Source organism: Notolepis coatsorum, assembly GCF_963971535.1.
Source record: "Notolepis coatsorum genome assembly, chromosome: 16".
Taxonomy (NCBI): Eukaryota; Metazoa; Chordata; class Actinopteri; order Aulopiformes; family Paralepididae; genus Notolepis; species Notolepis coatsorum.
Window position 1 is genome coordinate 86970436 of NC_140180.1, and position 27912 is coordinate 86998347.

At 45.0% G+C, this 27912-nt stretch overlaps 1 protein-coding gene across 6 annotated transcripts in view; it reads right to left on the bottom strand.

The window, feature by feature from the left end:
- Window positions 1-26459, bottom strand: part of arhgef37 (Rho guanine nucleotide exchange factor (GEF) 37) — a 69686-nt gene extending 43227 nt beyond the window's left edge. The window contains exons 1-6 of one of the 6 annotated variants that reach the window (XM_084332317.1): window positions 26331-26459; window positions 25524-25618; window positions 14022-14129; window positions 11699-11832; window positions 6860-7434; window positions 3788-3917 (exon numbers count right to left, since the gene is read on the bottom strand). In XM_084332317.1, the coding sequence (XP_084188443.1) occupies window positions 3788-3917; window positions 6860-7420 (691 nt within the window). In that variant the 5' untranslated portion in view covers window positions 7421-7434; window positions 11699-11832; window positions 14022-14129; window positions 25524-25618; window positions 26331-26459. Of the gene's footprint in view, window positions 1-3787; window positions 3918-6859; window positions 7435-11698; window positions 11837-13810; window positions 13922-14021; window positions 14130-25523; window positions 25619-26330 lie in introns of those variants that run through there. The other 5 variants (XM_084332318.1, XM_084332319.1, XM_084332320.1 and 2 more) reach the window with 5 other exon arrangements.
- Between the last annotated feature and the right edge of the window lie 1453 nt (window positions 26460-27912).

Here is a 27912-nt window from a genome sequence, read left to right on the forward strand (position 1 = left end):
CACTTTAGTAGAACTGAAAAACAGCGGTCTTACGTCTATGTAAAGTAATCTACAAGTAAGCTCTGCTGTCCCTGTGGCCCTCGTCAACGACACATGTCCTCCCCAGGTGTCAGGCTCCTCACTCGCCTACATGCATTCAGACCTGGTCTAAATATCACACTTCTGAAGTATAAACAAAACAACTGCTGTAAAGAATTCAATAAATCAGACAATTCTGAGTCAAAGGTACATGTTTGTTTTGGCATTTGATGCGTGTTTACAGATGTATGAACCTTTGAACAATAAAAGCAGATCCAGGTCTGTTGTAGGTTTGAGTGTGCTGTGTATCTTTGCCTTACGGGTAAATGAATGGAAGTGAATGAGGAGTCTGGGACAGCTGGAAGGAATGGTGGATTTGACAGTGGACGACCGGGACAGTAGTGGTCACTAGCTTACTGGTGGATTACTTTAGATAAGAGGTAATAATGTTGAATTTTGACAAGTTCTACGAAGGTGATCTGTCCCTTTAAGTGGTGTATCATATAGCATGCTTCCTTAACTGCGAGATAAAGATGTCAATTATGTTCTTGTTTACCGTACTTTTCGCACTATAAGCCGCACCTGGATATAAGCCGCAGCAGCTAAATTGAATGATGTGTACATATATAAGCCGCACTGGACTATAAACCGCAGGTGTTTTAATGTTTAATTACCATAATGTAAGGGTTCGTGCACAGAGGGGATTGTCGGGAAAGAGATGGCTGTTTGAGGAAGCTCCCATTTATTAAAATTTTTGTTAAAAACAGTAACGGTATCTAGGTACTAACGATAGCTACTTAGCCAACACTAGGTAGCTACTAACGTTAGCTCACGGAACGATAGAGCCAACACTAGGTAGCTACTAACGTTAGCTCACGGAACGATAGAGCCAACACTAGGTAGCTACTAACGTTAGCTGACGGAACGATAGCTACTTAGCCAACACTAGGTAGCTACTAACGTTAGCTCATGGAACGATAGAGCCAACACTAGGTAGCTACTAACGTTAGCTCACGGAACGATATAGCCAACACTAGGTAGCTACTAACGTTAGCTCACATAATGATAGAGCCAACACTAGGTAGCTACTAACGTTAGCTCACAGAACGATAGAGCCAACACTAGGTAGCTACTAACGTTAGCTCACGGAACAATAGAGCCAACACTAGGTAGCTACTAACGTTAGCTCACGGAACGATAGCTACTTAGCCAACACTAGCCAACTACTGCGAAATTGAATGCCAAACTGATGATATCAGACGTTGATATCAGGAGCTATCAGTAGCTAGCCAGCTAGATAACATTAGACAATGCCTCATGTATTAAACTAAAGTGAATAGTCGACTAGGTCATTTTGTTTAATGCTTCAGTTATGTTGAAAGAGGAGCTGCTCATGCACTCGACTGTGAGGGGGAGGAGGAGGGCTCGACTGTGAGGGGGAGGAGGAGGGGCAAGGCGTGCACTGCTGCAGCAGATTTACGAGTCTGATCTGACGGTCACAGAGCTGAGGGAGCGAGCCCAGTTAGCTGTACAAATCCATAGATTAGCCGCACCGTTATATAAGCCGCAGGGTCAAAAAATGGGGGGAAAAGCCGCGGCTTATAGTCCGAAAAGTACGGTAGTATTTTTCAAATGTATAGGCTATTGTGTCAAACCAGGAAAACTGTGAAAGACTCTTTTCAGTGTACCGATGTTGAGAGACAGATATGCCTCCGGAGCCATGTTCAAAACCAGCCTGCTTATCAGCAGGTAACTAACATTCTCTGCCCTGTGGTGTTGCTATGGCGATAGAGATTGTAGATGAATAATGGAATGGAAGAGTGGTTTACTGCTCAGCTCGACACGGAATCTGTGCTTCACCACCCGCATTTCAGCTTTGTGATGACGTTTGGTCTACGAATCGTTGATTAGATGGAACTGAAAGACATGGATATGTCATTTGTGATATAAAGAGCAATATTTATTCTTATTCTATGCTAATTTTATTGTATTTATATTATTGGAAGCTGCTATGGGTGAGGAACCACAACAAATTGAATTTCACTCTCTCTCTTTGCTGTAACGTACTGAAATACATAAAGGAATCTGAATCAGAATAATTGTTTCTAAGATGATCGAAACATAAACTACAAATTAGCAATGAACACATTCTTCTTATTCTCTTGTTGATTACCTCAGCTCGTGATACAAGCATTAACACTAGACCACAGGTACATATGAGATTTTAATTGTATTTGAAACCAGATGAGTGTTTCCCATCAGTCAAATAGAAGACACTTATGTGTGAGTTTCAAGGAAGTATTTGATTTCTGACCCCTAACACCTACATCATGATGAGTACCACCAGGTATCAACTTCCGTGGAAATCAAGTGTGTGTGTGAGAGAGAGAGAGAGAGAGAGAGAGAGAGAGAGAGAGAGAGAGAGAGAGAGAGAGAGAGAGAGAGAGAGAGAGAGAGAGAGAGAGAGAGAGAGAGAGAGAGAGAGAGAGAGAGAGACTCTCAGTACGAGCAACGCAAGTAAGCATGCACTGCGTTCTGTAAGAGAGAGTGTGTGTGTGTGTGGGGGGGGGGGGGGGAGGTACCACCAGGCACCAACTGCCCTGAAAATGGTGTGTGTGTGTGGGGGGGGGATATTAGAGCATGTGTGTGTGTGTGTGTGTGTGTGTGTGTGCGCGTGTGTGTGTGTGTGTGTGTGTTTGCATACATGGAGAGGTGACAGTCCCAAATGCCTAGTGTTAGTTCCTGCTAATTATCAGGTGTGAAAGTATAGGTGTTTGCTAATTGGAGTATAATGTGACATAACATTAACCCACCTCCCTGGTTAATTCAATAGAACTGAAGACATCGATCTAGATACCACTACTATCATTCAGCTAACACCCAATAGATTCCAAAACGTCCTGAAATAAAGTTCAATAAACATGTGTTTACCAGGCAACAAATTAAATCAGTGATAGAGATATTGCCTGATATTATTGTTACAAACAACATTTTGTCTGAGCAGATCAAATAAATGTCAAGGTTTTGGTGTGTAAATCTTTTTTGAATTGTTTTTATCTAACATGACCTGGCTCAAAAACATGACCTGTCTCAAATATAATGACCTGGCTCAAATATAATGACCTGGCTCAAATATAATGACCTGGCTCAAATATAATGACCTGGCTCAAAAACATGACCCGTCTCAAATATAATGACCTGGCTCAAAAACATGACCTGGCTCGATTATCTTGTTTTCATACTCTTTGGGAGCCAAAATCATAATTGAAAATAAGATTTGATTAACCGCCAAGCCCTATCATCCATCATTCCAATTCACGGCTTGATGCTGCATTCTGTATTGTCTGTTAAATCTACCAATACAGCCATGAGGCTGAAATAGGCCTAAGTGGCCTTGCAGTGCGAGAGATGATGCATTTTCTCCACGTCGTGTGTCTTTCAACAGTGTTATGGTGCACAACGTGTAGGCTACACCAAAATGAGGTTCCTATCCTAACATTGTCAGAAGGCCTGAACCACAATTATAACCTCATTTTGGTGCAAGAGCTCACACAGACATGCTGCGGCCTAGTGAAATCAGAGCCCCATTCCTCGTCTATGGAGCAGGAGCCAATGATCGCTGACTCAAGGGTTTTCTCTCTTGATTTCTAGCATTAGGGGAGAGAGCGGTGCGTGATCGCACACACTGACCGAACAGGAAGAACGTAATGTGAATTCTTCAAATGGATGGAATTGATAACAGTGGCATGTTGAACGCCGTGTCTCTTACAGAGGGTTTCCAGGAAGAGGGAGTCTCCGGGCTGCACCTGTTTCTGGTCCAGCAGGCTCAGCAGGCGTCCAGACACCTCCATCACCTCCTCGATGTACAGGAACATACTGTCCAGGTTGGCCAGCGGAGGCTGGGGACGACACACCAGCACACAGTTAATCATGTCCCAGTGTACAATAGAATAGAAATACTTTATTCACCCAGAGGGACATTTGGCACTAGAGATCGCTCACAGTGAACATTTAGGTAGTCAAAACAAAAGTCATGAATAAGAATAAAAATAAGACTATCAGAATAAAATATGCTCCGGGATATACATTTTCTATGCTATGTATATACATTCGAATTTAAAATATACAGTCAAAATATACAGTAAGTGACGTGTACTGTACAGTAGAAAGTGTGGAATTGTACAGTGTCGATTTAAGAGTAAAGTAAGAGTAAAGTAAAAGTATTTTATTTTATATAGTACTGTCACTCTGTTTTTCCTATTGCTTTTGTGAGTTTTTCCTTGGTAGTTTATTGTGATGTTTCTTGTTGACTTGTTTAAAATAAGACTTGTCCAGCCCATGTGATTTCAGGCTTTACAAATGCATTTGATTTGATTATGTGCATGTGTGTTAAGTTTGCATGCATGGAGAGGTGACGGACGCTCCCAAATGCTGAGTGGAGTGCTCCTGCTAATTATCAGGTGTGAAAGTATTAGTGTTTGCTAGTTGGCTAACAAAACAATAGCCTATGTGACATCACAAGATCCACACCCACCTTCCTAGTTAAAGTCAATAGAACTGATCCATCTATCTAGAACCGCTACCATCAGCTAACCTAACACCCAATAGATTCCAAAACGTCAGAAAATAAAGTTCAATAAACCATAAGAATGCAAAGGAAAGAGCATTGCACTATCACGATAAGAGCTCTCTGGACAAACTGTGCACGTGGCCAACGGAGGACTTGAAGACATAGTTTATGATGTCATCCATACAGTCTGAGAGCTACAGTGGAGTAGCCTTAGTGAAATCCATCTTCTATAAATAAGTGGTCAAAAAAATACTCAAAACACAGTACCGACAGCAGCCTGGCTACTAGCTAGATCTCATAATGACCGGTCGAGGCTGTAGGCTGAGCATGAGACGCGGGCGGTTTTAAATCAGCGAATGAGAGAATAATGGTCACTTATCGGTTGAGTGGTGGATAATCTGCACGCACAGCTGCACGAAACAGAACACTGACTATGCTGTATGACAAGGCCATCATTCATCCACAACAAAGTTTCGCTCTCTATCTCTCCATCCCCCCCCCGAACCTCTCCAACCATCCACCCACCATTCATCACCCGCTCTCGGTTGACCATGGGAAGGTTGACTGCGTTTGGCTGCTGACCGTGTTCCACATTCACCACTGTATCTATTCAGATAAGATATGACCGTCTCTAGCTACTCCTCCCTCTCGCTCCCACCATCGCTCACAGTCCCTCAGACCCCATACGCCCACCTCCATCTTTTCATCCGTCCATCATGCAGCCATTGCAGCCTTACACATTCCTAGGCCCATCGCTCTCCTTTCCTCCAGCTCTAATCCATCCACTCCTCCATTCATTAGTCCATCCATCCATTCATCCATTGCTCATTCACTCACATTATGACTTCTTTGGCTTATAGCTCATGCCATCTTTTTCCATTCATCTCCATCCATGCGTGGATCTCTTTCCCTCCCTCCCTCCCTCTCTCCATCCATCCATCCAATACATCCATCTGCTCCAGATTTTATGGCTCATCCACACTTCTCATCTTGTTTCATTGTATCTATATCCATCCATCCATCTTCCAGGGTTGATAGCCACAGCTCAGACCTTCAATGTTGTCTGTTCCTTTCATTACATCCCTCCCTCCCAGTAATTCATAGCATGATGCTTATTGCTCAGGCTTTCCAGCTCATAAAGCCAGATTCCATAAAAGCCCAGATTTTACGAGACCTCATTTAAACACCCGGGCCCGCCAGTAAGAGATTCAATTACACTGGGAGGTAATGGACAATACCTTAGAGGTGATGACAGATAATAACACGAAAGATAATAATAATAATAATAATAATAATAATAATAATAATAATAATAATAATAATAATAATAATAATAATAATAATAATAATGCATGGTGGTGCCTCAGCATAATAGTTCCCCTGCATGCCATATTGGTAATCCAATCACAGTGACTGTAATGTGATTGAGTGCATTAGCCTAGATGCTACACGTGTCACCTGTATTTGTCATATCGTGTATCATAACCTTGTGCTTAGTGTGCTAATACAATACGTATACTACAATAGAATACTTCACACAGGGAAGAGAAGAAGAAAAATATGAAAAAATAACTGGTTAATATAGTTAACTAGTATACAGCTCAGACACTAGGGCAACAGTATTTTTAACAGTGTTCTTAAAACAACCCTCAAGGCCCAGAACTGTTTGACTTAGATACGACACGTCCAAAAGGTTCTTTTCGAATTAATCTCGTCTCCAGTTCTTGTGGGAGACACAACAAAGCCCCTAAACCCATCTTTTGTTTTCATTCTCTCATCTTTGTTTACCTTTCTTGTTATATCCGTTCATCGTTTGACGTCATGTCAACTTTGTACTTAATTGTAAGCCTGACCAGAGCTCGCTCTCACTTTCTGGTGAGATGCTTTTGTGTACGTACACATTTGTCTCCGATTGTAAACTGAGCACACTCTTTCTATGGCCATAGAAACAGATAATAGATGTTCCATTTCTATACAATTTGACTCATTTGAATTTCTAACAGTTCACCGTCATGGTGGCTGATTAAATATATTCCACAACACATCCTTCAACGTGTGTCTCTGTGTCAAATGCATGAGCAGCAGAGATGCAAACAGCAAACCGCTCCGAGCACGGCCCTCTGCAGCAGTGTTTACTCATTACAAACACTGGCACGGTGCTGAAACGTGGCCATTTGGACTAATAATAGTAAACTCTTCTGTCCCACGCATATATTTGAGACACAGTGAAGGACAGTATCTTCCTCTGCGTCCCAGCCGTCTGTAGCCCACCTGTATCTTCTGCAGGTTACCCCTGATGGTGACCGTGCTGAGTTGGAGCATCCGGAGGTAGTTCCTCTCCGTGTAGACCATCTCCTCTGTAGCCATCAGCTGTCTCTGGGCTGCCCTCTCCCTGGCGGCCACCTCCTCCTCCTTTGATCGCTCCCTAGCCGCCGCCGCCTCCTCTTCCGGAGACTTCTCCTCCCGCGCTGTAGAACTACTCCCCCCTGTACTCCTTTCTTGGTCTCCCGAAGGGCTTTTTAAAGTCACATCCGAAGGAGGAGTCTTTTGATCTAAGAGTTCGTGGTCTCTCTCACCAGAGTCCTCCACCGGTTCCTGTACGAACACAGTTACGCTACATTCTGCCGTCTCCCCCGCTGGACAGAATGCCTCCTCTTCCGACCCCCTCTCCTCCTCTTTGGCTCCATCATTCCTCTCCCTTCCCCTCTTCTGCATCGGATCGCTCTCCTCCACGGCCTCCTCCGTGCCTCCGGGGGGAGAGAGGACAGAGGAGGCCTGCTGAGGGACGGCCAGCTTGGGGGACGCCGGCGGGGGCCTCCTGGGGACCTCCATGTCGGAGGAGATCTCTGAGAGAGAGAGAGAGAGAGAGAGAGAGAGAGAGAGAGAGAGAGAGAGAGAGAGAGAGAGAGAGAGAGAGAGAGAGAGAGAGAGAGAGAGAGAGACACTAGTCAGTGTCGTGTCATCTGCAAATAACACCTTTGACACGTAATGAATGCGGATCATGAAATGTACTCTTTTATCCACGGCTCACCGTAGCCGGACAGTTTTTTGGAATAGAGGAGAACCTCAATTAAAGTGTTGTTTCGTTTATGCACATGCAAGGCCATTAATAAAATATTATTGATTCATACCTTGTTTATGCAACTGAACTAATGTAATTATATATTTCTACATTCTCTTTCTATTTCACACACACACATTGTCAAACTACGTTAGTCACTTGGTTTGGAGTAAGAAAACAAGATAGTAAGTCATTGCAAGTGCTCTCTTGTACACACTTTTTTTGTATCCACTTTTTCTCCTTATTTTCTATTTTTCTCCAATCCCCAATTTCGTATTTTCCAATTCTTCCCTCCCCTGTCTCGAACGTTGCTAGACTATGCCTCCCACTGGTCGGCTGTAGTGAGGACAGAAGCCTTGCATCACGTGTCCCCTCCGGTACACGAGGAGGCAGCCTGTCGCATCTTTTCACCGCAGCAGCTCGAACTCTCAGTGGCGAGGAGTAACGCGTGGGAGGCTCACGCTGCCCCCGATACTTCCTGCTTCCGCCTCACCGGCGTCACCCAACCGACCTGTTGGAGTCGCTGTCCACAACGTCCAATCCCCACCCAACGGCTTTCCCACCCTCTAACACTTGCCAATTGTGTTAGTATGACGGCCGGGCAAGCTGGTAGCAACGCCGAGAGCTGGGCTCGATACCAGCGTCTCCTGCGTTAGTGGCGAGCGCCTTGCCCACTGCGCCACTCAGCCGGCCCTTGTACACACTCTCTCACACACATAGACACACACACATTCCTATACACATGCTCAAAGTTTATGTCCTTGTATTGGTCACTCTGGTAGATTATGTACCTGTAAGGTACAGTATATAAGCTGGTTGATGGCCAAAGATGTTGCATCATCTTCCCCTGATGCATCAGTAATGGACCTTTTGTAATTGTCACAAGATTTTAGTAAAGATTGGTCAAATTGAAATTGTCTGGATATCTTTTATTCAAATCTCAACCCACTGAACTAGATTTAATAATATTTTTTGAAAGACATTTCTCTTGGGTTTTCTCCTACAGATGGAAGGCAAGCTGCCGAAGTGGCTGGCAGAGTAGACAAACTGGAATGTACCAGGGTGGCAGCTCGTGTTAATTTCTCACCCGGGATGAACAGAAGGACTGACAGAGACGAAGGGAGATAACAGTTCTATTACAGCACTGTAACTCCTGCATACTAGGGGAGGGCCAACCAGTCCTGGTCGACGAAGACCAAACAAACGGCTTAAACAACTGACTGACTATAAGGAGGCAGCCCTATTAGTATGCCTTAGGGGCCATGAGGTAGTACAGCTATTCAGCAAAGTCACTCTGGTCTATTGGACGGGATCCAGCTGTGGCCTGGGCCCTGTGGGACGGGGGAGAGACAGGGGGGAGAGGCTAGTACCGCACTGCTAGCTATGTGGGACAGGGGGAGACAGGGGAGAGACAGGGGGGAGAGGCTAGTACCGCACTGCTAGCTATGTGGGACAGGGGGAGACAGGGGAGAGACAGGGGGGAGCGGCTAGTACCGCACTGCTAGCTATGTGGGACAGGGGGAGACAGGGGAGAGACAGGGGGGAGCGGCTAGTACCGCACTGCTAGCTATGTGGGACAGGGGGAGATGGGGGAGACGGCTCTTACCGCACTGCTAGCTATAGAGACAGCATAGGGTGATCAATAAAAGCAACAATCAACAGTCAGGGAGACATTGATGGGATTACAGCGACAGGCCCTTGGAAAACTCCCCCACCAGCGCTGACAGACACACGATAATTATTGTATTTGTAAGATAATCGTCGTATTTGTAAGATAACTATTGTATTTGTAAGATAATTATCGTATTTGTAAGATAATTTTGCCCTCTTTGATGATGTATGATCAATAATGCCAAAAGTCCCCTAATGTATGATAATTTTATCATTTTGTGACCTTTAGTATTAGTAGTTTCAATCAGTTATTCACTTCTCCTTTGCCTAAGGACAAAGTAATTTTAGTTCCTACCAGTCATTGTTTAGGGGGGGGGGGGGGGGGGGCGCACTTGTGTAACTGAAATCACAGACACAGTAGCCTATGAAGATCGCACCACGGCTATGTGGAACTTGAGCTGATAATGTAAGCATGTTATTAATTAAATTTCCATGTATGACTCTTGGGTATGACTTGCAAACGATCATTTCCTTCTCTTACTTCTCTGGTGCGATACTTTTCCCATCAGGCCGTCCCCCACCCTGCAAACTAGTATTTATATTCTATCTATCCCAGTGGTTCTCAAACGGAGGTCCAGGGACCTGAGGTGTAGCCGAGCGGTCCCCTGACTACTAGTAATCTGCTGCAGAAACAGGCTGTTTTTTTGGTATTTGTTTTAATGCAAGCGATGAAGCGAGCCCTTAAGAAGACAGCAACCAGTTTGAGAAGTTGCCGATATATCCTGTCCTGTATCAGTGCTGTAGGATTCTCTGAAACAATTCCTCCAGGTGTGTGTGCCGTAGCAGAGCAGAACTTCTTCCTGGGACCACATCTGTATATTGAGAGGATAGTATATATGGCCGGCTACTAGTCGAGTTGTGGATCATCCAATAGTTGTAAAACGCTCATCACAGCACGACCCATGTGTTAAGGTTTCAAACCGTGCCCTGGCGCTCGCTTAGCCAAACTCATGGCCAACTGTTTGGAAACAACAGAGACGCTCTGTATTGCCTACACCACATGTAGGAATTGGCCTAATCAATCACGTTTTTATTCATATAGCGCAAGAGTTATACGCAATGGGCTTCACACAGACATCTAAAGAAGACGTTCAAACGGAACTACAGGATCAGTGATAATGTGAAAACTGAAAACAGATGAACCCGTGGGCTTTGAGGAATACAAATTATGGCTGGGTTATCGTCCACATAGACAAAACATTATGGCTGGGTTATCGTCCACATAGACAAAACATTATGGCTGGGTTATCGTCCACATAGACAAAACATTATGGCTGGGTTATCGTCCACATAGACAAAACATTATGGCTGGGTTATCGCTTCGATTTCATCACACATCCACTGCAAAGTTCAGATTAAAAAAGATTGATCTTGGGATGTCAAGAACTGACTCGATTCATATGCTCAATGTTTTCCAGACTTTGTTCCTGGACCTACTTATAACATGCTTGTCTGTGTGTGCATTGTGGTCTTTTTAACCACATTACACCCAGGAGTAGAAGCTAGACACAAGAGAGAAGGCGCTGGGCCCTGGGCTGTATTGTTGCTTCTCCACTCGCATGCCGGGAAGAGAATGTATTGTCATGTGGGTTCTCTGAGCTGGAAACAGCATGTGTTCAGCATGAGGGGAGCCCTGCAAGCCGCTTAAAGAGCTCAGCATTGCTGCTGCTCAGACAATTAGCTTTGAGACGGCTTAATTTAACTCATTCGGTGGGTTTTAAGTGCAAACGGCAAAGACAAGTCTATTTCTGGGCAGAGTTATTTAACTGAAATAGTGAGACTTCTTACAGGTTTTTTTAGACGGCTGAATTTGACATGTTTGGTAGATTTAAGTGGGAAACGTACAAAAAGTGAGTTATTCCTCTGTGGAATCTGTGCACGCTTCTTAAAAAGGGGCTACGGTTGCTGCCACACAGTAGCTTGAAGATGGTTCTATTCATCTTGTTTGGTAAAAAGGGGCAAACTGCTATATTCCGTTCTTTACTAATAATGCAACAAGTCATTTCACCTGTCCCCTTTTCATCCAACCAAAAGGCTCCGGGGCTTCAATCAATCAACAAATCAATCAATCACTATGCAAAGGTTACCAAGGCAAAGTTTCAGTTTCTCTTATCTACCCATAGGCAGGCACACACACACACACACACACAAGTCAAAACAACCGCAGGAGAGATAACTAGTTGCCAGCGGTTGAGCTGCCCAAACATACGACTCGTAATTAGAAACCCTACCATAACAAACCGATTAAATCAGACCGGTGCACCAGATCTCCCCGGTGAACACTTTGTCCCGTCAGCTCCCAGAGCCGCGGCTCCCTCGCCACTGTCCACCGTTTGAGTGCTTATTATAAACCCGCTATGAGATCATAATATCATTACCTTGTGCAGAATCCCTGATTCAGCTGCGGTGGACCTCGGTCTCTCTTCCTCTCTCTCTCTCTCCCTCTCCCTCTCTTTCTCTTGTGCCGTGTGTCCCAACACTAGTGCAGAATCTGGTGCAGTAGAGAGGAAGCCTGCCTGGCAGACAGACAAAAAGCACACACACACACACACTGCTGTAACTTTCTCCAATGACTCACAAACAGCAGCCTACTGCTGGGCCTCATGTGGGGGGTGTGTGAGTGAAGTGAGTTGTCTGTGTGTGTGTGTGTGTGTGTGTGTGTGTGTGTGTGTGTGTGTGTGTGTGTGTGTGTGTGTGCGTGTGTGTGTGTGTGAGTGTGTGTGTGTGTGTGTGTGTGTGTGTGTGTGTGTGTGTGTGTGTGTGTGTGTGTGTGTGTGTGTGTGTGTGTGTGTGTGTGTGCGTGTGTGTGTAAGAGTTTGTGAGTGTGTGTGGAAGGGGGATGGGTGTGGAAATAACAGGGAAAGAAGGGTCAGCAAGCTGTTTTGTAGAGGGAGGAGAGTGGGGAGGAGGGAGGGGTGCTTTGACATGCGCACATTCACGCACACACACACACACACACACACTCACACACTGCTGAATAAGCTTATTGACTGCAGCAGCCGGCGTGAAGGGGAGGGGAAGTGACGCCTGCTCAGAGCATATCTGATTGGTCAGCGAGCCGGCAATCTAGAGCACTGAACCAATCAGAAGAGAGACTTGAGAGACGGCGGCCAACAGAGGAACAGAGAGTTAAAGGAGATGGATGTTTTCTTCCTGGCAGGAAACAGAAGCACCGTGGGGGGCTTCCTCCTCCACCCATCCTATTCCAATTGCCATGTAATTGTATTGGATTTTCCGGGCTGACATCGTTTCAGAATGAGTGGGACAATGTTTTATAGCGTCTAGAAGTTTCAACTGTTCAGGAATAACAGTTTCCACACGTTTCTTATTGAGAGAAAGTAAGGGTATGGTAATGGCAAGTAGTTATGTATATCCCGGACCGTATTTTATTCTTTATATTATTATTCATATTTTAGTCTTATCGACTACCTAAATGTTTATTGTTTGCTCTGAGCGATCTGTAGTGCCGAATTTCCCTCGGGATAAATAAGGGATTTCTATTCTATTCTATTCTATTAACAGTGACGTGAATTACACTGTGAGAAAACGGCGTTTCAGTCAGTGTTGGACAAGAGGATGAGTACTCCTTTTGTAAATAAAGAAGTGTGTTAGAAAGACCCAGTATTTATTCATCTGTATATCCTATGTACAGCAAAAATATCCCTTCCACTCCTGCAAATACTCTTGTCTATTCCATTTATTACGCTCCTATTACTAATTCTGTATAGATTCTAGTCTCAGATTATATTTTTGATCCTGCATTTGCACAATAGCTCACAACACTTCTTTAAAAAATACACTTACACCAAATACATTTAAATACAATTTCGATTTAAATGTTTTATTTCTACATTTATTTTTGTATAATGAAAACGTTTAGGGGTCAGAATCAGTATTTGCCGTCAAGACGGTATCAGTGCAAACCTACCTGCTCTGTGAGTAAACACTGGGAGCTGCAGCCGTTTGCTCCAGCTGGATCAAATACAGCTCAACAGAACTCTGGCTGACATTTAACACATTCTCTGCCAGTACTAAAGTCTATGGAGATGTTCACCTTCTTTGCAGGGCCATAACTTTTTAAATTGTATTGCTAAATTGACATTACTATGGCCCATTCAACATCGATTAGCTATCGTTCAGGATGTAGGAACGTTTTACTTTTTCATTCATACGAAAATACCGTCTAGAGTATAAATATGCTTTTATCGTTTTCTGCAGTATTTCCTAGAACGTGAGATATAGACATAAATGCATATATTAGATTATCAAATGGCGTTTGATACCGATCAACGTTATATAAAAAATTTCAACTGTACATGGTCCTAAGCGTTATGACTGATCATCCGCGGGTGAACGGAGGGGGGGGGGGGGGGGGGGGGGGGGGTCGTTTATAATTCCGTGACCGACGTTAAATGATTTATGTAGTATGGGTGATATATAGATCAGAGCAGTTTGTATCGAAAATGATGAAGAAAAACGCTGAAACTCACGGCAGCTTCCTCGTAGCATTGAGCGATGAGAGTGGAGCAAACAGATCCCAGTTATGTGATGTGGATCGATGCGATCCAGTTCCGGTTTGTATAATACTAATATACGCCCAAATCATGTGGATTATTGAGTTATGGCAAAGATTCATATCCACGTGTGTGTCTTGAGTCCAGGGACGATAAACGAGTGGCCGGACGGAATAGGGAGACGCACCGGTATCACAAGAGATCCACTTCCGGTTGCAACTGGCCAATCAGCCACCAGGTGGCAGTATTGAAGCGTTGCAGAGTTGTGATGGCTCCCGCAGCATATGACAAGGCTCTGTGAGTGAAATATGAATACCATGATGAAAATATGAAATATGAACTTGAAACACGTCGTACGCCGTTATTGGCAGAATTCGCATGAACTTGACACCCGTCGTACGACATGAATGGCGCAGGATGTGTTAAAGATCCCATGCAGATGAATTTGAAACCCTTAAAAAATCGATGGTATGAACTATTTTGAACATAATTTGTATATATATATATATGGATTTTTCCCACCAAAATGTTTAATAAACTATAAAAATTTCTTAGCAGCATTTCTACACCTTTACCCTCACTGAGAACACAAGGATCTATGAATATGCAAATTAACAACAAGCCCTCATTGATATTTACCAGGAATTACAAGTCGGCAGCTTATATTCTTTCAAGACATGTCAATACCTACTCAGCTTTCCGTGTAGCTGAAGCTAAAAGGTGTAAAGTTACGACATATTGGTGTATGATAGGATCGACCAATTAGTGACATCACAAATGCAACTCAGATTTCAGGGAAGAACTCTCCCTTCAGAGGATTGCACAACAAACAACAACCTGTATAGTCAAAGTCATGCCTCCAATATGAGTTAGACACAAAAAAAACTAGTGCTGTCAGGCGATTAAAAAAATGTATCTAATTAATTACAGGATTTGTAGTTAATTAATCTAATTAATCGCATTTTAATCGCATAACCATGCCTGAAATTCTATATTCTATAATCATATTTCCAATTGCATGTGTCCAGATGGCAGAATTCAGTACTGTATCTACAAAACCTTCTGTTTAATCATCTTCCATCTATTAATTTGCTTAGATTTCTCAGGTCTGGTCAATTTGAGCATGGTGTTATTCACAGTCAAAGATAAAAAAAAAATGTATTGATATTCTCATTTGGTTCATTACAATTGACCCACGCAGATTGATTGATTGAATGAAAATGTTATTAACAGATTGCAGAATGGGTACAATACAGTACGGCTCAATACACACAATTGTTAAGGGCATGCAGACCAGAGAAAGACTTTCGTCTTGTTTACATCAGGGTCCCCCATTTTCAATTCATAATGAATTGTAAGTAAGGGTGCAACTTGCACCGTGCAATCCATTCTTTGTGGATCTAGCCCACAGTATTTCTGACACTGGGAATACATTCCCTGAGATTCATAGATGTCCCTAGAATCAGATACCAAGAACATGCAAATGGACCATGTTAAAAAAAGTCTGTAAATGTGTATTCTACAATTAATGAGATACAAAAAAAAGAATAAAAAAAAGAATATTATAAAAAAAAAAAAAAATTGTAATTAATTTTGAGTTAATTTTCATAACGCAATAATTTGCTGTGTAATTAATTAATCTAATTAACGCGATAAACTGACAGCCCTAAAAAAAACTAATTTCTGGGTAAAGAGGAACTTTAAAGATCGGGCTGAGTAGTATGTGCTGACTGAGCGAGTAGGGTATATCTGCAGAGCCGCAAGCCCAACGTCTGGGCGGGACTTCGGGGTTTGTACTCTGTGTGACTGTGCGTGGGCGGGGCGTCGGGGCTTGTACTCTGTGTTGTTTCCTGTAAAACCTGTATGTAGTCAGTTTGTGCTGTTTATTTTTAACCCTAACCATAACCCTAACCTTAACCCTAACCCGCAACACGGAACATCCGGTTATCCTATAACCATAGTTATATGAGTATAGCGAGCGCTCTGCACTCTAGTGAAACTATCCCTTTATCCAATCTAGCACTGAATAATTTTTCTCCACATGTACACACCCATCCGCCTGGCCACACCCACATCCGCTCCTCTACATAAGCGGGGTCATGGCCACACTAACAGCTCCTTCCCAAGTCTTTCACCACCGAAGGCGAAGACCACGGGGTCCTCAGTGAGTCAGTGCAGAGCGCTCGCTATACTCATAGGATAACCGCATGTTATATTATCGTATAGCTTACTAGCACTCTAGTGGAACACAGGAGCTCAGAAGAGCGGAAGCTCGACAAATGTACCCGCTGAGGCCCCCCACAACCATCAAAACCGGGGAGGACCAGAGCCCCCGGACCCCCCTAGAGGGGGACGGGAGGGAATCGGATCCGACTGTGCGAAGAGGGTTTAGCACCTCAACGCACAGGGTGAGCAGATCGTGGGACTTACCTTCACAGAAGGACCCGCGACCACTCAGGCGCGCATCCCACATGCCACTAAGGAACGAACGGGAAGGAAAAAAACCTGTTACAGCCCCCAACATCACAGGGGCAAAGGTCAAAAACCCAACCCCGTGGCAAGGCCGTAGCAGCGGAGAGCGGACCCAGCCCCAGGAACAGCCTGAGGGCCAGGACCCCCCGAAAAACGGGGCCCGGTGAGGTCAACGATGCCGTAGCATCGGGACCCCACCAGACGGTCACTGATGACACCACCCCCGGCACACTCTCGGGCAGAGGGGGTCATGGCCGGCCTCAACCCGTCTGCTACCAACACACCGGAGAACCAACCACCTCCCTATGTTTAGTTTAACAGGAGGCGGTTGTTCCCTTAACCCACCAAGAAAAAACCTAGAAACAAAGTGTTTCAGTTTCCAAAGGGTTAACCCAGGCCAACAGGTCGACGGGAACGAGTCCGGACCTGGGCCTGGCGGACCGAGACCTACACAGGGATGCCCAGAGGGGTTGACAGCAACCAGCTCGACAGCCCCCTCCCATCCCTGCCCAGCAGGGGGAGGGAGGAGTGAAACAATGGAGAAGGACCAGGCCCCCAACACAGCACAAGGTACAACACAGTATGGACCAAGCATGTCACTGTTATGGGCAAGCCGTAGTGGCATACACATGACACACACATCCACGACATCAATCCCCACGAAGCCCGGACCGACCCGGCATTTTCCCCCCGGAAAAGCACAAAGTCCTTTGGGGTACCAGAACAGCAGATCTGCGCCCCGGCGGACAACGGGTTAACTGACTTGGTCCGGCATGACCAGAACCAGTCCATAGTCACGCCGCCATCCCCAGTCCTAAGAGGGGGGTAGGTACGCGTGTCGATCTAAAACATCACAGAGGGCACCACCAAGATGGACAGAACGTGAAATGCGCTGCTCCTGGCGGCCCACCTCATGGGCGTGAGACCCCTCCGCCAATGTAATGATCTACTCCGTCATCTGCCCCCGGAGATGCACGTGAGTCATCGAGTCTTGCACTGGCGCTCGGTAGAGATAAAAAATCTCCTTCCTAGTCGCCAGCATAAAAAACACCGTTTCTATGAATTGGGCAACCAAGGCGCGCCGGCCTAAAACGTGGTTCCACATTGGAAGCACCCAGGACCAGCGCTATATGCACATCAACAACCCGAAACACATCAATGGTGAATTCTAATAAGAAAACGACGACGTTCCCTCCATGCTGTCTGGGACGAGCAGCAGGAAGCCGGTCAATAAGACACAGACACAGGCCTTATATGACGCGACTGAGGGCAACCCCGTCAATTCTGCTCACATAAGAGGGGAAGACAGAAGTTCCCCCAGAGAGACCTCCACATGAGTACAATTGAAAAAGATACATGCAATAATAATTGGGCCAAGTGACCAACGGCCCAATACACACTGTAATAGAGAGCAGAGCAGAAAACGAACAGTTTTCGAATGCAACGCATCATCCAACTTTGACAAAGACAGCGGTCTGCAGCACAGAGCCTGTAACCTCACGGATGTCTCCTGGCCAATAGGAAACGCACCCAGTGACGTATCCCATGGCCGTGACTCACCCATCCTAACAGGGAATGGAACCAGGGAACCCCCTCCCCCTTCCTTCCCCCTCCCTGTGACGCGCTGCCCCTCAGCCGACAGGGAAACCTGACAGGCAGGAGGTCCCACCTCCTGGCCAATCAGTAAGGGGGGGGGGGGGGGGGGGGGGGGGGGGGATTTTATCAGCCCACCCCTCATGAGTCATCACTAGGGATGGGTACCTTTCACATTTGAACCGATACGGTACCGGTATCGGTACCTGTGAATCGATACCGGTACCCAACGGTACCTTTTTTCGGTACTTTAGGGTGCTTTCTCACTCACCATTCAGGTCCGTTCCGGTCCGTACCGTCCTCATTCCGGGTTGGGTGCGAACTTCACCCCTCCCTCTCCCCCCTCTAGTTTGTGTACACACTTCAGTCTTGGTTCTGTTTACGGTTTGCGTTTTGAGCGTGTACGCTTGCCGTAGGCGATGATGTCACGCTCGAAAATGTAAACAGGAAGAGTGTTAACACAGTATAGCCACTGTAGCACTTATTTTTCAGCAAAGAACGTGCAATAAACAAAACGGATACATTCACTGTGTGTTTTGCCTCTCATTTGTTGATGAAACAAAACTAACATCAACACAACTGAACACCAAAAGCGGAGTTTAGTCTCATCGGCGCCGATTTTGTTAGCTTACATGCTAACGTGAATGGAATATGCCAGTATAACAGTATAGCATTGTGGCTAGCAGCTAACGTTAGCGCACGTTAGTTAGCCAGCCAGCACCAAACTGATGATATCGGGAGCTATCAGTAGCTAGATAACATTAGAGACACCACTGGTCTAATAGAAATAAATGCATTCGAACAAGAAACCAATGTATAGACATAGCAATGGCAAACAAAATTGCCAGGCCTAATGCGAGCCAGGGAAGTGCTGTGCATTGTAACGTGGCTTCATGTTTTCATCCACTGAGCTGTGAGGCTCCACATGCTTGTTGTTGAGGTCTGAACTCGCAAATTGCCCATAAATATCGTTTTTGTGGGTATTGTCCAGTTGTTGCTGTGTGGTTTTATCTGCCCAAAATTCAAGCAAGCATGAAAGCATTACAGTAACGACGTTGTGTGTGTCACGCCCCCCCGCTCCCACTGGCCCACACCCGAGACCACCTATTTCATCGGTCCAGGTTCAGCGCCCCCGGGGACAAATCAGCGGGGGACGGGGACGGGGAGGGAGTGTTCTCACTCAGACGGACACACCCCTTTTGGGTGCGAAGCGGCGCTGATTCAACCCCGAATGGTGAGTGAGAAAGGGCCCTAAGTCCCAAAAAATTTATTTACCTACCTCAGTCGTAAAAAAAAAATCAAAACTTCAAATAACTACAATTTCGACCGTTTTCGGCTTGCCATTGCTCCGACTGCTTTGTTGTTGAATCAAGTCAAATCCTAGGTAAGCATATATTGTGCGTGTGAACGTTGACATGAAAAAAAAATAAAAGAAAAAATTCGGTACCCATCCCTAGTCATCACCCCTCACCCCTGATACGATGCAACGACAAAGCAGAGCCATGACACCAGTCATAGCGTGCTACATGAAAACGCATTATACCTGTTAGGGTAACAGCTTCACATTCTGCACGCCAGCCCCACAGACGATAACCTCGTCTGTGCAAAAACTGGTTTTATACATGGTTTCAGGTTCATGTGCGAACTTGCCACCTGAATTTTTACACCTTTACCCTAAAATAAGAAAAACACAGACCAAGAGAGGGGCCAAGGGCCCTGGTACAAGAGCTACACATGTAACTTCTGTAGGCCAACACCTAACCCAGTTGTGGATTCAAAGCCACGTTTACCTAAACATGAATACGATACACACAACCCTCCATCACAATAAAAAAGGGCAAAAAGTTCACTCTCGCTACTGTAAGAGGAACGCCGTCTTTTATGATGAGAGAAGACATAAGTCCTCGATTAAGTGCTGGTCACAGCAGGCCTTGCTAAGTCTACATGACAAAATCATATTTGAGGGGGGGGGGCAGGGGCAAACCGGGAAATAATTTCACCCACCCCTCACCACCTTACCCCTGATACGACGCCAAATGTGTAGAGTAAAAGCTTTACATCATGCACGCCAGAACAGCCGAAGACCTTGTTTGAACAGGTTTCCCACAGCTCTGCTTATGTGTGAAAAAAACTTGCCACTTGTTATCTTCATCATTACCCTCAAGTAAAGAATAACATGCTAAGAGAGGGACTCAGCCCTTGATCATATGCCACTATGCACAGCATTGTAGGGTAACCCAGCCAGTTGTGGGCTCAGCCACGTTGTCTAAACGTTACATGAAGACACACAACTTCTCATCATACAACAAAAAAACCCAGTGCATTTTTACTCGCGTAAAAAAACAACGCTGTTCCTAGGTAGAGAGAAAGGCACAAGCCTTGGCCAACGCTAACCCAAGCTATACAAAGCGACCAAGACAATTCTCACACAGCACACGTCGTATCTCCAAATGTAGTGAAGTAACATATGTTTTGTAGACAAAGACATCGTTATTAACAAAAACATTCAGGAGGGGAAGGAAGGAAGAGTGGGGTAATGTCCAATGGACACCTTACCTGCACCAAGGAACGCAGGACGAAAGGCTGCAACACAGGTTGGTCCACCACTTCGACGAAGGCCTCTCGCTGGCTAGGCCAGAAGAAGCAATGGCCGGACTCCGGCCAGCGATCGGTATCGGCCGATATTCAGTATAAATATGAGATCGGTGAATTCCGATAATGCTTTATTTTCACCGATCGTGAAAACCGATCGAAAAACATGATCCAATTCTTAGCGGAGATCTCACTCGCTGAGTTCTGTCTCAGACACACAGAGCTGCAAACTGCCGCTCCTCCTCCTCCTCCTGCCCCTCCCTTACCCGTGTAAACACAGAGGAGGCTCTGCTCTAGTCTAGTGCATGAGACCGTGAGCTAACGTTAGCTACCGAGCTATCGTTACTGTTTAAACAAAATTACCCAGTCAACTATTCACTTTTAGTTTAATACATGAGGCATTGTCTAACGGTATCTAGCCGTCTAGCTACTGATAGCTCCTGATATCAACAAATGCTCCAGCAATAGTCTAGTAGTGCATGATAGCTCACGTTAGCTCATGTTAGCTCACTGTTCAAAACGAAATGTCCCATTAAACTAAATAGTTCACTGAGGCGTTGTCTTAACGTTATCTAGCCGGCTAGCAGTAGCTACAGATAGCTCCTGATATCAATGTCTTATAACATTGATTCGATGCGTATTCAAGCCCTGGCTTGCATCGCAGTCACAAACGGGGCTAGCTGAGGGAGTAGGGTATATCTGCAGAGCCACAGCCGCAGATACCCTGCTGAGGGCATGCTGAATGTGATTTGACCATAGTATACACTAGGGCTGTCCCCGACTAAGGATTTGGATGGTCAACTAGGATTGGCCAAAATTTGCCATTAGTCGACTATTGGTCGACTTAAAAAAAAATTAATAAAAAAAAGGATAATATTTAATTTTTTTCTTTTCTTTTCTTTTATCATTCCATTTGGGCTGTGGGGGTGCTTAATGTCTGAAGGAGTCGACTGAAGGCTTCTTGTTCTCTGCAAAAGCATGCAATTGGTCCACTGATGGATACATCTTGATATTTGTCTAGTCTAGTGTGTTCATTAGATGGGTGAAATCCTCTTTCAGTGCCTCTGTGCCTGTTTTCATAGGTAGTTAGCCTCTGGTATGCGTGCCATTAGCGTTAGCCATGCTTCTAGGCCTATTTTCTTTTGGAAAGAATGATAAAAATTATTATTATATTCGACTAAGAGGTTGGCCAGTCGACTACGGCTCCTTTCGACCGATCGATTAATAGGGGTCAGCCCTAGTATACACACAGACAGTGGAGATAGCGAGCATTTTGACTTGTTGCGTGGTGGCGATGTCTCGCAGATAATACAACGACAAGTATAATTATATAATATATATATTTTATTAAAAAAAATTAAAAAAGTATATATATTTTTTTTTTATAAAACCAAAAATGATCGGTATCGGCCGATATGGCTCAAGACGATCGGTGATCGGTATCGGTGGCAAAAAACGTGATCGGGGCATCCCTAGCATCAAGCTAACGTTCCCAGCCGAGCGCAGCCGGCAGCTAACGACGTAGCTAAACAGCTAACTGGCTAACATTTAGCTCATACCGGCTATCGCTAGCCACTAGCTACTGTAAAACTGTACAACGTGAGAAAAGCAATACAGGCCAACACTTCAGACAGCCGCTGTCTTTTCCTCTTCTTATCCGAAGAAAAAAGGGAAAAAGGCAACACACGTCCCTCTTCAGAACGGTGTTTACCAGACACAGCGGTGTCGGCACCAAGCCCCTCGTTGAACGCGGGCTATAGCCGACCTGAGCATGGAGATATTCTCATAACGAACACCAAGCTCACCTCCCTCGCACCGGGTGTTTTTCATCTTGAAAAGCGGGGCCAGCACGGCGACAGTGGGTATCCGTTTGTCCAGAGACCCAGGGAATTGAACCGCAGATTCGGAATCACGGTCCCAGGAAAACAAAGCTACGACTTCACTTGAGGAGGAGCTAATGTTATCGTGGGGCATCAAACTAGAACCCCCTCCACGCCGCTAAGGGGCACCGAAAAGGATCCTAGCCTGGAGCCGACCTTCGTAAGCTGTGTAGTTGTTCCCCCCCACAACTGACACACCTGGCGCCCGCGTCGCAAAAAAACATCACCCGCCCAGAGAGGCCGTCAGCCCTCACACGGCCGATCGCCTCCCAAGCAAAGTGTCCAGCTGCAGAGCCGGAGGCAATGCCGGCGGGGATTGCTCAGCGACGCGAGCCCCTACTGCGAAGCGCTCATGGAGGTCAGAATGATCATCATCTTCTAGACACTCCGGTGGCAAAGACATTATCGCTGTATTTCCTCGAAAAATAGTGAGAGAGAAAACAAAGATATAATGTCAACGCAGCTCCTTTTCTCCAAACGTAACTCCTTTCCAATAACTATTTCGGCACTAAACTAAAGTGGTGTATACAGTCACTTTTCGGTGGTGAAAATAGGGAAGGAGTTGTTAGTGTGGCCACGACCCCGCTTATGTAGAGGAGCGGATGTGGGTGTGGCCAGGCGGATGGGTGTGTACATGTGGAGAAAAATTATTCAGTGCTAGATTGGATAAAGGGATAGTTTCACTAGAGTGCAGAGCGGAAGCTATATATAACACAGAAATGCAAATGCTGTCGAGTCCTCACTGCTTGTAAAAATAAACAGCACAAACTGACTACTTCCGGGTTTTACAGGAAACAACACAGAGTACAAGCCCCGACGCCCCTCCCACGCACAGTCACACAGAGTACAAGCCCCGAAGCCCAGCCTCACACAGAGTACAAGTCCCGAAGCCCCGCCCAGATGTTGGGCTTGCGGCTCTGCAGATATACCCTATTGGACCGAGCAGCTCAGGAGGACGTGACGTGACACACAGGGGCGTCGTTTTGGTATGGCACGGTATTGTCATTTGTGACGCGCGTTGCCGCATTATAGTTGAACGCCAGACAGAGGTGGCTGCTCTTTGTCTCAGAATAAACAACCAAGCTGCCAAGTACCCACCTGGCTACCTGTCTTTGCATAACAATAGCTCAGGCCAATGGATCAAGCTAATAAATTTGGCCTATCTGGTCAGGGTCTTCAAATATGATGTCTGGGGGCGCATACAGACAGAGACAGTGAAATGAGGGTGGACTGGCCATGCCTGCTTTGTAGATAATAAATCTCTCTCTCTCTCACACACACACAACGCAGTATGCACGTTCCGAGACTCGCACGGCGTTGTCATAAGTGAATTGTATAGAAACAACTCACCAAAATGTACTATTGCACAACTGATTTAAAAAGAAAATCTACGAAGCTCCCCCCACCCCCCGCAAGCTTCCAACTATACGTAGCACCGGCCGCAACAGCCACCCTCCCTCCTTGCCATACCTTGGCTTTTACTGAAACGACGCCACTGGTGACACATGGTCACCCTGCAGCAGATAACCGTCTACTGTGACCAGAGGTTAAAGACTCAATCTCTTCCTGAGGTCGTCATGTCAACAGGTATGAGACAATAGAGGACTTCACTGCAGGAAGACTCAATAAGCTAAGGAATGTGACAAGGCAGCGACTAATCTAGATCAGATGGTTATTTCAGTAAGGAATGCTGCAGGTTGGGTATAAAACAGGCTTATTCATTATAGTGAATCATCAGATATGATAATAGGATGATGATGAATGGATGGATGACACTTTTGTATGTTCGAAAACAGGGTGGAAAGGAACCCAACCTGAGCGTGACATGATAAGAGCACTCTGTGTGAATATGGTCAATAACATTTCTTTAACTTAGTCGGGGCCCAAAATTGGAAACACCTTTTTTTTGTTTTGTTCCCCACACAAGGTAATATAAAAGTCTGTCTCTGGTATTAATCCTAGTATGTTTTAAGGTCCCAAGGTGAGACTAACTGTACACTATATGGGTCCAACACCAAAAGCCCTTGCAATAGAATAGACATTTAAAAACATTGACATTTAAAATATCTTCTAGTGGCTAGTGCATTATTGCTATTGTAGGAAATGAATTACACATACATTTTCTCACTTGACCATAAGATTCACCCTATGACCATAATGACCATCCTATCCTTCTCCTCAACCTCTTCATTCATAAGTCTTATCCATGAGCTTAACCATCATCCTCGACCCCACCCTCTCATTTGACCCCCATGTCTGCTCCATTGTAAAAATATCATATTTTCACCTCCGCAACATTGCCAAAATCCAAAGTCACTGCCTCTCCCCCCCTGCTGCTGAATCCCTCATACACGCCTTCATCTCCTCCCACCTGGACTACTGTAACTCCCTCCTCACTGGCATCACCTCCCCCTCCCTCCATAAACTGCAGATGGTCCAGAACTCAGCCACCCCCCTCCTCACTAACACCCGGTCCCGTGAACACATCACTCCTGTCCTCCACTGGCTCCAGATCAAGGAACGCATCAACTTCAAAACACTACTCCTCACCTTCAAAGCCCTCCATAGCCTGGCCCCCCCTACCTGACTGACCTGCTTCTCCCCTACCGCCCCACCCGTTCCCTCCGGTCCTCTTCCACTCTTTCCCTCACCGGAAATGACCGGGCATTTTCACGAGCTGCACCCAGACTCTGGAACACCCTCCCTCGGACGATCAGAGACTCTCCCTCACTCTCCACCTTCAAATCCAGACTCAAAACCTAACCTGTTCTCCCAAGCATTCAACCTTCCCTACGCATAACCACCCTCCTCCAACCTACCACCCCCTTTTCCCCTGCCCTACGTTCTCTCCTCTCCTGCCCCCCCCCCCCCCCCCCCCCACCCCCCTCGGTTTCCCTTACTCACTTCCCGACTGTCTCCCCTACTGACTCCTGTATTTGTTATCCGTTACTCGTGGTTTTATGTTCTTGTGTATTCATATTGTTCTCCGTTTCCCTGTGGTTCTATGTTTCTTTGTTTTTTTGCCTATTGTCAGCGACTTTGGGTCATTGAAAAGCGCTATACAAAATAAATGAATTATTATTATCATCATCCATAATAGTCTTATCCATATGAGCTTCATCATCATCATCATCATCATCCAATAGTCTTACCCATATGAGCTAAGCGTCTCCATTCAGGGCAGCAGGTGCAGCAGTGGGAGGACGGGGCAATCGGGGCATGGTCGGACGGACCAGCTTCCTAATCACTGGAGGACAGAAGACAGAAGACCAAACATCATTTTTACATCATCAAAATCAAGTGTTTGTTTCTGTCTGTTTTTCTTCTTCGTCAGTCAGCCTGTCTCTGTCCTGTCCACTACGGGCAGCACTGCTGATTGATTTGTTGATCTCTGTCACAAAGTTGGTCGGTCAAACTTCCAGTCTTTCTGATCATTCAGCTGCACGCATTTTACTGTACGTTAGGAGGAATAATGACCATGGCTTTCCTCAATCATTAATGACCCTTTCATCAGTCATGTGTGTCCTCGGTTACACCGCGTTACACAACAGTGATCTACGGAAATTAATCTATATTTTATGGACCTTGTCAACAACAACTAGTAACAAGCTACAATCAGAGATATCCCCGCGCATCTTTGTATTTTCAAATGTCGGCACTGTCTGCGCTCTAATAATAATAATAATAATAATAATAATAATAATAATAATAATAATAATAATAATAATAATAATAATAATAATAATAATAATAATAATAATAATGTCAAAAGGTAGAAGCGATCCCCCACTTCCAAAAGCCACAACACTACAATAGAAAACAGCGTCCCTACTCCCTAGGTTTCAGTTTAGCGCCGCTTTTTACCAAAAGCGACGTTATCTGCCTAGTAACTAAACCTATTTACAGCTCAATAGGTACGATAAATTATGCTAACGTCAAAAATGTTGTACCGTCCTTACATTGACCAACGACCATTCACCGATCTCCAACAGGTGGTTTATTGTCTCCGTATTATTCCCTTGTCGCAGTTTATGCTGATGGATGTTGACAGTGGACTCGTTCACCTGTTGTCTCTCCGGCATGCTGCCTCCCTCCTGGTGACGTGTATATTTTACCTAACAGAGTTGCACTTCCGCGTTTGGTTTGCGCGATATGATTGGCCAGTGACGTTTTTTCAGCGCCAATCGCGTTACTCCTAACAATCGCGCCAGCAGGCTGTTACCCTAACCCTAACCCTAACCTTAACCCTAACCTTAACCAACTTCGAAGGAGAGTGACTTCGAAAGAGTCGCCAAGCTTAACCCGCTTGTTAGGAGTAACGTGATTGGCGCTGAAAAAAACGTCAGTGGCCAATCAGATCGCGCAAACAGAACGCGGAAGTGAAACTCCGTTGGGGAAAATATACACGCTGCCCTGCCTCCTTGGCTCACGTGACGTCACATGTTTATTCCGCATATTAAATGATCATTGATTGATTGAAATTTGTATTAACAGATTGCAGAATGGGTACAATACAGTACGGCTCAATACACACAATTGTTAAGGGGATGCAGACCAGAGAAAGACGTTTGTCTTGGTTTACATCAGGGTCCCCCATTTTCAATTCATCATAATAATGACATGTGCTGTAGGCCTACAAATGTACATCCTATCAGTAGGCTACATATTTATACAAAATAAAAATAAATGTCTAGGCTATAGTATAATAAACTTCTGTTTGGGATATTTTGTTAAAAGTAAATAATATACCAGGCGGCTTTGCTCAAATGTGCCTATATTCTATTCTATTCTTTGGTATTCTATTCTATTCTATAAAAACTAGGCTATTAATACACTAAGAATGCAGACACAACTATTTTATCATATTTGCTCAGTGAATTTGTAGTTGGCGCCGGTAATGCTGAGCACATCTGTGTCCTTTGTCATCGTTCATGTGCTTCAGCGACATCTAGTGGTCGCGGCTCCTTTCTTCCATGCAGTACTATAGCAACTGAACTGAGGCACATCTAATCATTTCCAACTACTACCCCAAATCCGTTCGAAAATGACAGTAAAGTGCTTCTAAAGATAAAGAGAGAGAGAGAGAGAGAGAGAGAGAGAGAGAGAGAGAGAGAGAGAGAGAGAGAGAGAGAGAGAGAGAGAGAGAGAGAGAATGGGTCTCCATTTCTAAAAGGTCTGAACCGAGGACTCAAGTGATGATAGATAGATAGATAGATAGATAGATAGATAGATAGATAGATAGATAGATAGATAGATAGATAGATAGATAGATAGATAGATAGATAGATAGATAGATAGATAGATAGATAGATAGATAGATAGATAGATAGATAGATAGATAGATAGATAGAACATTATCTAGTAATGTAGTTCTGTCTTTAACGTTAGTAACAACACAGCAGTAATACATAACATCATCTAGTAATGTAGTTCTGTCTCTAGTGTAACGTTAGTAACAACACAGCAGTAATACATAACATCATCTAGTAATGTAGTACTGTCTCTAGTGTAACGTTAGTAACAATACAGCAGTAATACATA